This window comes from Hemiscyllium ocellatum, chromosome 25, assembly GCF_020745735.1.
Source record: "Hemiscyllium ocellatum isolate sHemOce1 chromosome 25, sHemOce1.pat.X.cur, whole genome shotgun sequence".
Taxonomy (NCBI): Eukaryota; Metazoa; Chordata; class Chondrichthyes; order Orectolobiformes; family Hemiscylliidae; genus Hemiscyllium; species Hemiscyllium ocellatum.
In genome coordinates, this window is record NC_083425.1 from 39,201,950 (window position 1) to 39,218,998 (window position 17,049).

Genomic DNA, 17,049 nt, shown 5'->3' on the forward strand with positions numbered 1-17,049 from the left:
TCTGGACTTATCTCATTTAGCACATATTATGGTTGAAGATGAAGATGGGATGGTGTCTCTGCAATTGTCACTCCTGCCAACTCCATTTAAATAAGTAAAAGGAGAGGATGAGCTCAAAGGCTTACTGCTTAGTGGTCCTCTCACCATCCAGAGCTGGCACAGTCTGGTAAATATGTCCTTCACATTAGCTGATCACCTCAGCCAGAACTGCTGAGCTGCTACCAAGCCACACGTTGTGATAAACTTTGAAGATAGCAAAGGAGATTCAGTGCACTTGATACACTTCATGCTTCTTTCACATGGTCTTCAACAACATGGAACAGCAGGTATTCTTCAGCTGATGAGGACTTGTGAATAATCAGGGTTTCTGGCCTATATTTGACCATGGGTTCTGAAGTCAACATTAAAAATTTCCCAGCTAATCAAAACATTCTCCTCTCCCCAACTTTAGTATGATAATCTTGTCCATGCTAAGTGATTTATGGTCATGCAAATCATTTTCATCCACTAAATATTCTTCAATGTCATGAGTTGCACACACAGTCAAGAATTGAACAGTAATTAATACAAACTTTCACAAATCAAGGATGCCTGAACCAAAGACAGTTCATATGACTTTGAACTAATGTCTCAAATTTAACTGCAATAGTCATGAATTACCTTAAAACTACTTCACATTTAACCACTTGGATTTACAAGAAAAATATTTTTTTGGCTGTCTTTGGTTAAACTGTTACTTGAAAGATAAACATGCTTTTTCTGTAGTTTCTCACATTTTTAGAAGCATAATTTCACTAAAGAATACCGTACAGTTTTAGCCATTTTACCTATAAATAAAATATTCCAAATAATTTCACTGACTAAAAACTGCCCGGAAAATAAATGGTTATAATTTGACTTTGTTCTGTGTAAATATGATCTGTAATCAGCACAAAAATTGCTATTTCAAACCAGTGACTTAATTCAATGTGTGACAAGATAATTCATCTCCAATTTCAGACATTTCCCTTACCTTAGAATACATTAATTCAAGTAACCAATTAAGATATTTACACCTAATTTCCTTGAGCAGAAATCACACAAATCATTAGACACTGACGCATTAATGTAATGTCCTGCACATTTATCACAAAAAAAATCACTTAAACAACAATTTACTCAATTTTCCAGAACACCGATGCACTTGCTTTAATGCAAACGCATCAAAAAAGATTTCAAAGGGGATTTGTCTTGAATCTTATAAATGCAGCAGATCAATTTTCTCATTATTCATGCTCCACATAAATAGTTATCAGAAGCTCTCCACAAATACAGTATTTAATTCTGAGTGCCTATGTAGCCTCTTGGCACCAATTACAGAGATGCCAGAAATCAGGCATTCAAAAGTGATGTGGGAAATGAAAGGGCTGTCCTGCCATGATTCATTTGGTAGCAGGACAATATTTAATCCAGCTTTTCTAATTCCAAAGCTTCCAATCCAGAATTTCTGGAAACATTGGTTTTAGAGGGGAAAAATTAACCTATTGCTACGTATCATTGATGTCTGGGAGCTGAGCCAGGACAGAAGGCTGCAGATGGAAGCTCCATTTTGCTGCTGTCTAACCCTATTTCCTTTGCAGCATTTTATACTGGGGCTGGAACAATGTACTCAGGTTTTCCCTTTGCCTGACTTCAGAAAAGAACATGCATTGATAAAACGATACCATGACATTCTCAGAATATCCTAAAATGCTTCACAGCTGATGAATTTCTTTGTTAAGGACTGATTCTGAAGAAGTGTTACGGGATCTGAAACATTAACTCTCCGTTCTTTCCAAAGATGCTGAGTTTTTCCCGCAATTTCTGGCTTTGTTTGTGAATAATTTGTTTCTGGTAGTACTGTTGAATGAGAAAAGTTGGTCAGGACATCAGGAAAAGTCTTTCAAGCAACACCAAGGAATACTTTACATGTACCCAAAAGGCCACTCAAGATCTCAATTTAATGTCGCATCTAACAACAGAAGTAAAAGGGATTCACTTTCATGCAATGACATTGGGAGAGGTTCTAGAGAGCAAAAAAAATTAAAATGAAAAAGAAAATCAGAAAGATCTAGAGTAGATACACTAAAGTTTAAAAGTAGCAATACAGATTTTTTAAAAAAGCTATTTACAAAAATATAAAGTGCTGAGACTCATTTAAGGGATACATTTAGCAAGGTTTAGAATACAGAACAACCTCAATTATCCAAATTTCAGATTATCCAAAAAAGATCTCAAGGTCCCGTAAAAACGTTATCCATTATCTGAACAATCCGCTATCCAAATCCTCAGTTATTTGAACAAAATACTCCCCGCCTGTCTCATTCGGGTAATCAAGGTTGCTCTGTATTCTGAACCTTACTAGTTTACATTCTCCTTGACGTGCAATGACATTACTATTGTTGAATTCCCCCCTCTATCAACATGCAAATTTAACACTGACTAGAAAATTGAATTGGATCAGTCATTCAAACACTATGGCCTCAAAAAGCTGAGAATTCATTAGCGAATGTCTTACAGCCTGTGTCTTCAATCCCTATCCATTTTCTCCAAGTCAGGATGCGATTGAACACTCTCCAATTGCCTGATTTGTGCAGCTCCAACAATACCCATTGTTCAACACCACCCAAAACAAGCAGCCCACTTGATTTGCAATCCAACCACAATCTGCACTCCCTTCAGCACCAATACAGAGTAGCAGGAGTATGCTCCACCTACAAGATACATTGCAGAAACTCACCAAGTCTCCTTTAACAGCATCAACCAAATTCATCTCTGTTAACTGGAAGAACATGGACAAAGATTTGTGGAAACATCATTCTCTACAAACATCCCTCCTAGTCACACGCCATCCTGGGTTTTGAACTTTATTGCCTTTCCCTTAACGACAAATTCCTCAAACTCCCTTCCTAACAGTTCTGTGGGCATCTCTACACCATCATCTTCTCCACAGGAATTAAAAATGGACAATAAATGCTGACCCAGTCAGCAGTGCCCATAACCGTGAGTAAATCTTTTTAAAAATGCTACACAAAGGGCATAGACACATTACAAAACATGCAAAGTGGATTTACTAGCATTGCACAAGAACTACACGTTCGGAAATGCTGAAGCTAGAACTAAGTAGGGCCAATTGACTCAAGATCTTTAAGCTTATGAAAGGGTTTGACAAGAAAAACATAGATAAAGTATCTCTAATTTATGTGTGACACTAGAATTAGGGGCAATCAATACAAAATAGCCCATTATAAATACAATAGTGAACACAAGATAAAATTGTTTACCCAAAAAAGTAGTTTGAAGAACTCGCTACCACAAGACATATTTCAGATTATTATGATGGACATATTAAAGAAGAAGCTAGTAAATAGGTGAGGCAGAAATGTAAAAGGTATTCAATGAAGATTTTTATGGGAGGAGGCTTATGTGGTTCACAGACACCAGCAAGTACTGTTGGGCTACATGGCCAGTTTGTGTGCTGTAAGAACAATGTAATAACTTTCAACAAAATGGCCTTTCACCCAAATGAAATTAAATACTGGCCTTTTAAACTGTGTTAAAGCTTTAAGCCTCACTTTTGTTTAGATTAGATTAGATTACTTAGTGTGGAAACAGGCCCTTCGGCCCAACAAATCCACACCGACCCGCCGAAGCGAAACCGACCCATATCCCTACATTTGCCCCTTACCTAACACTACAGGCAATTTAGCATGGCCAATTCACCTGACCTGCACATCTTTGGACTGTGGGAGGAAACCGGAGCACCCGGAGGAAACCCACGCAGACACGGGGAGAACTGAGTCAGTCGCCTGAGGCGGGAATTGAACCCAGGTCTCTGGCGCTGTGAGGCAGCAGTGCTAACCACTGTGCCACCGTGCCGCCCACTATAACCCAATATTTCTCCCATGTTTCCCTGGAGGGGTAAAGAGAAACAGTCACCTTGATATGTTATTGTATACAGCAGACGACAGACTCTCAGATTAAATTATAAAATTACTTTCCATGTAAATAGTTTAGGCGCTAGCCCAAAATGACGCTTCATTCAATTAGTGTTGTGGAATCTCCATCTCCAAAGATGTATAACGTACTGACATTAGATAAGCTCAACATTCTCTTGTAAGGTTATTAACTCAGTTGGTAACAAGCAATTTTACTTCCTCCTAATATTCAACACTGACTTCCATTCTGTCAGCCTCTTCTGATCAACTCTGCTAAATTAAGTGTTTATCATCTCACATTTTTCTTTCCTTTACACTTTCACATCAGGCCTGACTAACCACTCGCATTTTCTACTGCACTGTTTTCAATGCCTTCAAATCACCTCACTTCTCGAACAATTATTTGATTTAATGTCTCATGCTCAGACAAAAAGAAATGGTTGAAACAAAGATTGAATATATCACCTGTGATTCACCTTCAACTTCCATCACCAAAGTGGAATTTTTAATTCAGAAATTACACCATAAAATTCAAAAGAGTTTGCTTGTAGTCATATTAAAGTAGGTTTAGTAGCTTATTAAGTCAGTTTGAGTAAATTATGGTGGGATCTTTCTTATTATTCCATAGCCACTGTCAATAGCATTGTATTGGCTTGTTTAAACCTGAACATTTTCAGTGTTAGTCTTTCCGCAATATACTTAATTGTAAAGAAAATTAAGTAGAAATTAGTCATTAAGCAGACGGCTATCATAAAAAAGTGAGTAATTGAAACAACAATTAGAAGCCAAACTATTACATACATATTGACTCACAAAAGCTATCCTTAACCATAGTCTAGACACCCAGTACTGTATAAGTCATCAGAAATGCCAAGGCAGCTGCATATTCCAGAAACAAACACAGAGGAATTACCAAGTTGCAGTCAGATTCCAAAACCGAGTACCTTTACCAACATCCTCACAAAATTAAACAAGAACAGCTTAGACAATATATGTGATTTTTGAGAAGATTTGTAGCTCAGGTTGAAGTTCAGGTTGTAAGTTTGCTCGCTGAGCTGGTAGGTTTGTTCTCCGATGTTTTCTCACCATGTGAGGTAACATCATCGGTGAGCCTCCGGTGAAGCGTTGGTGTTCTGTCCCGTTTTCTATTTACGTATCTTGGTCTATTAAGGTGGGTGATATCATTTCCAGTTCTTTTTTTCAGAGGTTGGTAAATGGGGTCCAGATCGATGTGTTTATTGATGGAGTTCTGGTTTGAATCCCAGGCCTCTAGGAATTCCCATGTGTGTCTCTGTTTAGCCTGCCCTAGGATGGATGTGTTGGCCCAGTCAAACTGATATCCTTCTTTGTCTGTGTGCAAGGATACTAGTGATAGTGGATCATGTCTTTTGGTGGCTAGTTGGTGTTCTTGTATCCTGGTGGCTAGTATCAACAACCAGCAAAACAAATGTTACATACAAAATACCCTGCAAGAACATCAACAAACACTACATCAGACAGACAGGCAGGAAACTAGCCTTCAGGAGCACCAATGAGCCACCAAAAGACATGACCAGCTATCACTAATACCCTTGCACAGAAACAAAGGAGGACACCACTTCAACTGGGGCAACACATCCATCCTAGGATAAGTTTAACAGAGACATGCATGGGAACTCCTAGAGCCCTGGTATTCAAAGTGGAACTCCATCAATAAACACATCAATTTGGACTCAATTTACCAACCTCTGAGAAAAAGAACTGGAAATGATATCATCTATCTTAATAGACCAAGACACATAAATAGAAAGTGGAACAGTACACCAGCACTTCAACGAAGGCTCACTGATGATGTTACATGGTGACGAAATGACTGAGAACAAACCTACCAGCTCAGCAAGCAAACTTGCAAACTAGATAATATATACATTTGTGACATGGTTTACCAATTGGAACTTATCCACCCATGAGTTTGATGCATCTGTTTCTTTTTTGTCTCTATTCAGGTTTCATTGAACCACTTCCTGCCAAGCAGACAATCAGCACTAACCATTGCCAATAAACTGGTTGCTCTGATAGAGACAACTCATTCTCCAAATGATTCTCCTATCCAATGTCTAGTTTCTAATTCAGTGACATGATATGTGCAAAGATTGAAATTCTATCAATGAAATTCACCACATTAATAAATGTCATCACCTCAGACTATTTAAGAACACCGACAAAACCAACTATGTACTTTTTTTTGATGCAGAGGCAAAGTACTGCAGATGTTGGAAATATGAAATAAGACAGAAAATACCAAAAATGCCCAGCAAGTATGACATGTATAAAGAGACAGATTATCACTTTAGGTTTTTGATCATTAAGCAGAACTGATTCAAGGTTCACTTTTTCTCTTTCCACACATGTGGCCAGACTTTCTGAGAATTGCCAGCAGTTTCCATTTTTATTTTCAGTACTTGTAAAATATAGGCACTGTCGCAACATGGGCAGAAAAGTTGCACACAGCAAGGTCTGAGACATGATAAATGACCAGTAAAATACTGAAAAATTCCCCCTTTCCTTTTGAGCATCTGTATGGGGTTGCTTCAATGCACTAGTTGGTGAGCAAGATCCAAATTTAGCATCTCATCCCAAAAGTAATTTCTGGCAATATATTTCCTATAAATATAGAATGGCTACAGCAAAGGAGGCTGCTATATGGGCCTCTCATACCCTTGCCACATCACAAGATCAACGTTGCTTGTTTCTCACTCTTTCTTTGTACTGCCTTTTGAAAAAAAAATTAAGATATACAATGGGATATGGGCATTGCCAGAAATATTTTAATTCTTCATTCCTAATCAAACCCAAGAACATATGTTTTAGATGTCCCCATTAATGCTATCAGGGAAGGGCTTCCAGGATTTTGACCTTGTGACAGTAAAGCGGTAACAAGATAGTTCCAAGTCAGAATGCTTTATGGTTTGGAGCGAAACTTGCAGATGATAGTGTATGTTGCTGCCCTAATCCTTCTACCTCAGAGGTTACCAATATGCTCAACTTCACTCAACAATCTGTCGACTCAGAAGCACATCCATACTCAACAACTCTTGTACTTCTCAAATTTTCACTTGGGGTCACACAAAGTAGATTAGATTACCTACAGCGTGGAAACAGGCCCTTTGGCCCAACAAGTCCACATTAACCCTCCGAAGAGCAACCCACCCAGACCCATTCACCTAACACTATGGGCAATTTAGCATGGCCAATTCACCTAACCTGCACATCTTTAGACTGTGGGAGGAAGCCAGAGCACCCAGAGGAAACCCACGCAGACATGGGGAGAATGTGCAACCTCCACACAGGCAGTTGCCTGAGGCAGGATTTGAATCCGGGTCTCTGGTGCTGTGAGGCAGCAGTGCTAACCACTGTGCTACCATGCCTGGTGTCTGGGATATCGCAATGGGGTAACATTAAGAAGAGGTCTAGGAGGCACTCCCTTAAGTGGGTCAAGCTAAGGGTTTGGAAGACGTTTCAAAGGAATTATGGTGAGTTACTGAAGTGCATTGTGTAAGTGGTACATACTGCTACTATTGCTATCAATGGTGGAGGGGTTGCTCATCACTCAGGCTGTCTTTATCCTGGCAGGTGTTGAGCTTCTGGAGTGTTTTTAGGAGTTGTACTCATCCGTGCAAGTGAAAAGTATTCCATTAATTCTTGACTTGGGTGTGCTATATAGTGGACAGAGTTTAGGGATTAGACAAGTTGCGAGAGGGTTACAGGCAGTTTACAGTTTATAGGGAGATACTGATAGAATAGTTAAGTAGACAAAAAGTTGCAAATGTTGGAAAATGTGAAGTTGTTTATTTTGGAAGGGAGAACAAAAGAACAGACTATTATTTAAATGGAGAAAAACTGCAGAAAACCCCAACACCAAGAGACTTGGGACCAAGAAACACAGAAAGCTAGCACACAGCTCGCAGTTTAGCAGAAAGGCTAATGGAATACTGGCCTTTATTTCAAGGTGATCAGAGTATAAGAGTAGGAAAGTCTTGCTACAACTTTCCAACTTTTGCTGATGAAATCACATCTGGAGTACTGAGAGCAATTTACTTCCCTTATTTAAGGAAATATATTATTTTGCTGGGGAGTGTTGAAAGAAGGTTCACGAGATTGATCCCTGGTAAGGAGGGAGTGCTTTATGAGCAAATGTTAAGCAGATGGGGACTCTACTCATTGGAATTTGGAAAAATGAAACGTGGTCACCTTGAAACATAAAGGATTCTTTAGGGGCTTAACAGGGTAAATGCTGAGATGATGTTTCCCCTCATGGGAGTATCTAGGATCAGAGACATAGGCTGAAAATAAGGATGCCAATGAAGACTGAGATTAGAGGAATTTATTTTCTTAGAGGGTTGAGAGCCTATGGAGCTGCGTGCCACAGAGGGTTAAGAGGGCACAGACCTTGTGCATATTGAGTCATAGAGATAGACAGCACTGAAACGGTCCCATTGGTCCAATTCATTTGCACCAAATATCCTAAACTAATCTAATCCTATTTGCCAGCATTTGACCCATATCCCTTTAAACCCTTCCCATTCATGTACTCATCCACGATGCCTTTTAAATGTTGTAATTTTACCTAGCTCTATCCCCCTCTTAGGCTCAAATAGATAGATTCTTGATCAATCAGGGAATCAAGGGTTACATAGAAAGGACAGCAAAGAGACCATGAGGAATGTTGGATCAGCCATGATCCTATGAATTGCAGTGCAGGCTTGAGAGATCCAATGAACTACTCCCATTTCCAATTTCTTATGGTCTTAGATGGTGATCTACTGGACACACAATTCAAAGCCTCTAGTGGGTCACTTCCAGTTCAGCTTCTGGTCAACAGTAATCCCAGGATGTTGACAGTGGGGGAATTCATGGATGGTAATGCCAGTGAATATAAAGAGACAATGTTCCTATGTTTGAGATGGTCAAACTTCACCTTGCAAAGATAGATAATGAGCAACCTTACAGGCCAGATTGGATCTTACTGCTGATGCTGCTCCAGAAGAAACCCATCAAAGCTTCAGTGCTGGATTCTTCCAATCAGGTGACTGGGCATGCCAGGAAGTACAACACAAACTTGTGTGATGAAAATGACACAAAAATCCAAAGTCAGTTTATCAGTTTTACCTAAATCAGCCAGACAAGAGAAAAAGGCATTCTTCCATTAAGGATACAGCACCTTTCAATGTAAACAGAAAATCAAACAAGACTGACTCCACTTGCGGAAAAACCTCAAGTGTACTCTGATGCTAGGGGTATAAAAAACGCTTATGAAGCACTCTAGCATGGAGCAGCAAATCAAGCCAAAAACACCCTGATGGCAAGTCAATACACACACCAACATGTAATCAGTTCAGGATCCCTGATTGTGCCATTTTGAAATATTTTTCAGTGCACAATGCTTGATTCTACCATCAACTGTGTCTAACAACAGCCTGTCAAAAAAGAAAAAAATAACAACCTATCTGGAGGAAACTAAGACTGTCATAAACCAGATGAAAAGTTATAAAGTCTCCAGAATTTCACTGAAACTTTGAAGTAGGGGGGTCTATCCTCCATACCAAGCTCCATGAGGCTCCATCAGCTCATATAAAAACATAGGAGAAAAATCAGACATCAACTATAAAATCATCATTATTTTTATTGCTGGGAAGATCCTGGCTCGAACACTTATGAACAGGCTTCTGCCTGCCTTTCAAACAAGTAACTGATAGAGACTACATTTTAGTGTGATTAAACCGGAGAACAGGCTGAGAGACAACCCAAAGAAATTCTGAGACAGCAGCCTGCACAATCTTTGTAGAAAAGAAACCTCCCAGAAAGCCACTGCCCTTTCAGAGTAAATACAGACACCACAGATGCAATATTTGCAATCTGACAAATACAAGTGAAGGCCTGTATATCACTTTTATAGAATTGACCAAAGCATCACTTTTATAAACACAAAACCAAAAATTCATAGAAAAGCTCAACAGGTCTGGCAGCATCTGTGCTGAATCAGAATTCTGAGGAAGGGTCACTGCAGGGTTAATCCAAGCATTAACTCCGATTTTTCTACACAGTTGTTGCTAGACCTGCTGAGTTTTTCCAGCAATTTCCTTTTTGTTTCTGATTTCCAGCATCCACAGTTCCTTAAACTTTCATCACTTTTATAGACCTCGCCAAAACATGCAACACTATGAAAAGAAATAGACTTTGGAAAGTCGATGGAAAACCTGAAACCCCAGCCAAATTTCAGACCATGGTAAAACAGGTTCATGAGAATCAAGGTGGACAGTCAAGCACAATACAAACTACTCAAGTTCCTTCAGAATTTCCAATAGCATGAAACAGTAATGTGTAGTGTCTCTTACTTAATTGCTGAAAATGTGTTGCTGGAAAAGCGCAGCAGGTCAGGCAGCATCCAGGGAACAGAAAATTCGATGTTTCGAGCATAAGCCCTTCATCAGGAAGCCCTTCATCAGGCTTATGCCCGAAACGTCGAATTTCCTGCTCCTTGGATGCTGCCTGACCTGCTGCGCTTTTCCAGCAACACATTTTCAGCTCTGATCTCCAGCATTTGCAGACCTCACTTTCTTCGCTCTTACTTAATTTCCAATCTTCTTTAGCATGACACTGGAGTAAAACTTTGCAGAGGGAGTTTACATATGCTTCCAGATAGATCAAAATATTTACAACCACAGGTGTCTTCAGGCTCACACAAAAAAACACATGAAAACTCTCTCAGTTAACTTCTCACTGACTGTGGACCAGGAGTGTTCAATCATCAGTCAGACCTGCGACTGTAACTACAAGACCATGTTTCTCCAAGGCAGGAGAACCCTTCAGACCAAAAATCAGTTTAAGGAAAACTGAGGTCCTAAAGAAGCTTATACCCCAAGAAGAATACACACCACCAAGCACATTGACACTAGGAGACCAAGCTGAATAATGTTAAACAATTTCCCTGTTTGTGGAGAGTTATCTGATTTGATATCATCATAGACAAGGAAGTAGACAATAGGCTTTCAAAAGCTGTACATTCAGTTGACCATATGAATGGGCATGGAAGAACTACAGAGGAACCTCGATTATCCAAAGGACACAGACCGGTAGTATTTTGCTCAATTAATCGAATACCAGATAATATAGTTTAGTCAAGCATCGTGGCCTTGCGATCTTCCTGAATAATCTGAAATTCAGATAATCGAATGCCAGATAATGGAGGTTCCTCTGCACAGTCACAGAGCAAAGACGAAACCCAAAGTGTGTAAAAGCCATAGTCCTCACTACCCTTCTGTACAGCATTACGTACCAGGTTTTGCACTGCTGTCATGTGCTTTGGAATGTGGACATCCATAATGTGGAGGTGTTGGACTGGGTTGGACAAGGTCAAAAATCACACAACACCAAGTTATACTTGAAAAATGTGGCGCTGGAAAAGCACAGGAAGTCAGGCAGTATCCAAGGAACAGGAGAATCAATGTCTGGGCATAAGCCCTTCATTGGGGAGGGGGTCACTGATAGATAAATAGGAGGTAGAGGGAAGTAGCTGGGAAGACAATAGGTGGATGCAAGGGGGGGGGTGATAGTGAAAGCTTGGTAGAGAGGGTGGAGCGGATAGGTGGGAAGGAAGTTGGACAGGTAGAGCAGTTCAAGATGGCAGTGCTGAGTTGGATCTGGGATGAGGGTGGGGCTGGAAGGGAGATAATCAAACTGGTGAAGTCGACCTTGATGCCATGCGGTTGAAGAGTCCCAAGGCGGAAGATGAGGTTTGGATTTGGTAGTGGAGCCAGCCCAGGAGTTGCACATCCTTGGCAGAGTGAAGGGAGGAGGAGTTGAAGTGGTTGGCCATGGAACGGTGGGATAGTTTGGTCTATGTACCCCAGAGATGTTCCCTGAAATATTCCGTGAGTTGGCATCCTGTCTCCCCAATGTCGAGGAGACCACATCAACAGCAATGGACACAGCAGATGAGGTGTTTGGATGTGCAGAAAAATCTCTGCCGAATGTGAAAAAATTCTTTGGGGCCTTGGACAGAGGTGAGGTGTGGGGGAAGAGAGGAAGTGGTGTGGGCATAGATTTTACATCTCTTATGGCAGCAAGGTAAGGTGCTGGAAGCGGAGGATGGGCTTATTGGCAGGGGGAGGTGGGGGGGCAGCAGCATGTGTGGACTTGATGAGGGAGGCACCCCCCACCGAGTCAACCACTTCAACTCCTCCCCCCACTCTGCAGAAGACATGCAAGTCCTGGGTCTCTTCCATCACCAAATCCAAGCCATCCAACAACTCGAGGAAGAATGCATCATCTTTCACCTTGGGACCCTTCAACCACACAGCTTCAATGTTGACTTTACCAGTTTCCTTGTTCTCCTTTCCCCCACCTACTCCTAGATCCAGTTGTCTTCCTCCCACCCTCACTTTTATCTCTCAACCCCCTTCTTCCCACCTCCACATTCCTGATGAAGGGCTTATGCAGAAAATGTTGATTCTCCTGCTTTTCAGATACTGCCTAACCTGCTGTGCTTTTCCGGCACCACACTTTTTGACACTGATCTCCAGCATATGCAGTGAGCACTAACACCAGGTTATAGTCCAACAGGTTTACTTGAAAACACTAGCCTTTCAGAGAACTGCTCCTTCATTTGGGTGCTAGTGTTCTGATGAAGGAACAGCGCTCCAAAAGCTAGCATTTTGGACCTACATTCATAATCGCTGCCCCAAAGCTTCTTCAAGCTTACAGGACCACTTAGATTTCATAAATAGACAATAAATGCAGGGATAGGCCATTCTGCCCTTTGAGCCTGCACCACCATGAAGGGCTTATGCTCGAAACGTCGAATTCTCTATTCCTGAGATGCTGCCTAACCTGCTGTGCTTTGACCAGCAACACATTTGCAGCTGTGATCTCCAGCATCTGCAGACCTCATTTTTTACCCCACCATTCAATATGATCATGGCTGACCATCCTTAATCACTATCTTATCTCCATAAACCTTGATTCCACAATCCTTGAGAGCTCTATCCAATTCTTTCTTAAATGAATCCAGAGACTGGGCCTCCACTGCCCTCTGGGGCAGTGATAAAGACTCATCTGCATGGTAATCATTTTTACAAATGGGAAATGACCCAAAGCTTATTACCATCAGAATGAGAAATCATATCACAAAGTTGTACAATACACTCAAACTGGGAACATAAATAAAACTTAACATAGTTCATAAGTAAACCATGCAATAAAATGGCATTTGCTATACAATATCTGACAAGATTATAATACATGTGCATATCTGCTGTACAAGACTATAACTGAAAAGTCAGTCAGTTGCGGTCTCGAAGCACAATTATAATCACTGTAAAATTTGATCATTCTATTATCGCAAACCCTAACTTTTAAATACAAATATCTGCTTATAGGAATAACCTTTAGCACTTTTAACCAAGATCGGGAACATATTTAACTGTCTGGCACAAAAGGAAACTACATAGCCGTTATTAACAAGTATTCTGTTTCTTCATTAACAATAGCTGATGGCACAAAACCAACTCTTAATATTACCCCAAAATTAATTCCACGACAGGAAACGTGCAAGGAACACACAAAGGTCCCAATTAAAAGAAAATCCCGAGAGAAGCTTGGCATTGCGCTATTTTCAAGAGTAATATATGCCAATTAATGGGAAAAGTAATTAGTGTGGTCACTCTCAATTCATTCCACGGAAGACTTTCACTCTGGGGAGGATTCATTTTAACTCTTGGGGACTGTGTATGCTTTAAGGGGGCTCTTGGTCTTTGTAAGTCAGTACCCAGGAGAGACTTTGTGTAAAACATTATTTAAAAGTGAAACAACCGAGCTCAACTGAACATATCCTGCGTTTGCAGGTTTTCATCTTTTTCCTCGATTCAAGGTTGACAGGGTCAACAGGAAATGAAAGGCGGGAATATCACAACTGTTTTATTATCCTTCCTTTTGTTTGTGTTCCTCTCCAGACAACTTGCGTTTTCTCGTCCAATAACGTACCTGGCAAGAGCCGACATAACACACTGTACATGGTCTCAGTATCTGAGACAGAGGCCTCTTTACCGGCTCCGCCGCCCTCACCTACTGCACGCCGCCATCTTGCGCCGCTCCCTGACCCCGCGCCACAAGCACTTCCGGTTCCCAGTTTCCGGCCGCTCGGCGATTGGTCACCGCTTCGTTCCCATAGTGACCAGGCCCGACCTTTGGAACCGGCGCCGGAACAGCGAGGTGTTCGCGGACTGGTATCTCAAAATGTGTTTTAGCTGTAAATATCATTGCAGGTAGTTATTCTATAATGCGACGGTCGTGTTCTTGTGCAAGCCCGCATTATGGAAAAAGGTCGCACTTTAGAAACCGCGCTAAAAGAGTTGGCGATGTTTCTAAAAGGGCGCAGGTGGTTCGCGTTATAGCAGAATGGTCTGTGCAAGACCCAAGGATGGGAGCGGCTGGCTGTATGATACAAGCTGTATAAAAGCAGGAGGCTGGGAGAACACAGCAAGTCAAGCAGCAGCAGCAGGAGGTGGAGAAGTCAACGTTTCAAGTGTGCCCCTACTTCAGGACTGTATAAAAGCAGTTGTGGAAGCCCACAGCCCCAGTGTTGTAGTTTGAGCAAAGGTAATCAAAAGGCAATTTCAGGTGAATGGGTGGCTGTGCTTCCTCTCCTCCCCTTTCCATTAATGTTGATGTTCGCTTTTCCAGCTGAAAATTCTGACCCTGGCCCCTTCAGAATTACAGAGTATCCCTGAATTCTTAAGACATCCCCTGGAGGGGCAGGATCTTCAGAAAAGGCAAACCATGCCTCCAGTTGCAGCATTCAGTGTGCCCTGTTCTGAGATTTCAGTGTCTAGTGGTACAGCCAAGCAGTTTTACAGCTGCTGTGAAAGGGTAAGCATGTCAGGTAACTCTGGAGTTAGGGTGGCAGTGGGTTAAGGTGCCAGTTGAGCTAGATGCCAGGTAAGTGACAGATTACCCAGGCTAGTCTGGGCTCGGTGCAGAATGTCAGGGCTAGTAGGTGAGGGGCTAGAGAGAGGGCCTATCAAGGTCTAGCAAGGGGAATCAAGTCCTGGGTGTTCAGGCTAATTTTGGTAAGGAAAGGTTTTTGGTTCCAAGATTCAGGCCAATTGGTGTAGGGTTAGAGGGATGGGGGAGGGTGTCACATCTGGCTTGTGGGGCATAAGGGTTTGAGTCCCAAAGGAATTAGCTGGCAATGATGATAGGTGTTGGGTCTCTTGAATGGAGTGAAATCATTTTGGGGTGATGCAGTGGTGTTTTTTTCAGCAGTTTAAGGAATTGAAGTAATCTCAGAAGCTGTAGATGGGAAAAGGTTGTGTGGTAAACTGGGAGGTCAACTTTAAAGTTCCCTGTGAATTGTACCAGTTTTTAATTTCTTAATGTTTCCTGGGTAAGTATTACTTAAGATCTGCAGAATCCTCCAGGAGGAAAGGTTTTTTAGATTAGAGGAGAATTTTCAATCAAACGTTCAAGTCTCAGAAAGTCTGCTGTGTCTGAAATTCCACAGGATCCTGATGTACACTGCAGTCTGTGTTACTCCAGTGATATCTGGCTATCAGAATATCTGGGACATACTTGCATCTAAAAATGTACTATTTAAACTAAAATCCCAACCCACCACTCACACCTGCAACTACACCACCCTTTCCCACCACTCACACCTGCAACTACACCACCCTTTCCAATCTGATCTTACACTGCTGTCTGCTTCATCTCTTTAATTGTTCATCCACTTGCCCAGCATCCAACTCCCTCAGCCATCTGAAAATATGTCCCCTCCAAATATTTATTAATCATCCTGTTAAGAGATATTATTACACACCTCTGAAGCAGGTAGAACTTGAACCCAAAGGTAGGGTACACTAACGCTGCACTAGAAGAGTCCTCACACTTCACTTATGTACTTTGCAAAAAAACAAAGAACTGCAGATGCTGCAAATCTAAAGCAAAAACTTTGTAACTTACTTACCTTTTACAGTCTAGCTGGTTGCAAAGCATTTAAATTACAGAAAACAGCATATGCACTGCTGGAAAAAGTGATGTGATGTTTGCATTGATGGCATTGCTACTGGCTGTGATGTTTTCTGGATTTGTCTCTGCTACTTTGGAACAGGAAGTTAATGTCGAGGAAACTCCAGAGCAGAGCTGATAAAAAGCAAATTTTTTTAAAAGTCTCATCAAGATTAGAATCGGAATTTCTGGTCCAATAGTTTTTTTCAGGTAGTAGGCAATGTTTGGGTGATAGTTTGAGTATTAGATACTTGAATTAGAAACTAAATGTATGCTGGGTACTCCTATTAAAGTGTTTCTGTACATGTAACAACAATAACAGCAGCTTCCATTAAAGTTTCTCTTTCTTAAAAAGTTAAATTTGTGACTTTGTGTTTTCTTTCAGCCTGAGATGTGACAGATAAATCATTTTTTAAAAATGAGTTATTTGACAGTGTCAATTGTTAAGCACAGGTAAATGGTAAGATGGTTCCCCCTTTTTCTAATTCTTGACTGACTAGAGACATGTTTTAAATAGAAAGTGTTTTAACTCCTTGAATGCTGTACAAATGTATGAACAAGGAGCTGGATTAGGCTCTACCATTAAGTAAGATCATAACCAATCTAATTATAACCTCAAATCTGTACTCCTATCTATTCCTGATAATCTTTCACTTCTGAACAAGAATCTCTTTACCTCTGCCATAAAAGTACACCAGAATTCTGCTTCTGTCACCTTTTCAGGAAAAGCATTCCAATACAGTCAGCTGAGTGAAAAATAATCTCATCTCTGCTTAAATGTATCGCCCTGATTTTTAGACTGTGATTCCAATTCCAATTTTTTCCATTAGATGAAATATTGTATCCACATCTTCCGTGTCAAGACACCTCCAGATTTTATATGTTTCAATCATATCACCTCTTATTGTTCTGAAGGCTAGTGGATACAAGCCTAGCTTGTCCAATTTTACCTCATAAGACAAGCCACCATTTCTAGATATTTGTCTGGTGAACCTTCTCTGAACTGCTTCCAATATAGTTACAGCCTTTGTAAAAAAAAAGTGACCAGTAC

The 17,049-nt window shown here is 40.9% G+C and overlaps 1 protein-coding gene across 1 annotated transcript in view; it reads right to left on the reverse strand.

The window, feature by feature from the left end:
- LOC132827838 (protoheme IX farnesyltransferase, mitochondrial) overlaps nt 1-14,083 on the reverse strand; it is a 150,066-nt gene extending 135,983 nt beyond the window's left edge. The window contains exon 1 of the mRNA XM_060844586.1: nt 13,977-14,083. Coding sequence (XP_060700569.1) covers nt 13,977-14,007 — 31 coding nt within the window. The 5' untranslated portion in view covers nt 14,008-14,083. The remainder of the gene's footprint in view (nt 1-13,976) is intronic.
- Nucleotides 14,084-17,049: the final 2,966 nt, after the last annotated feature.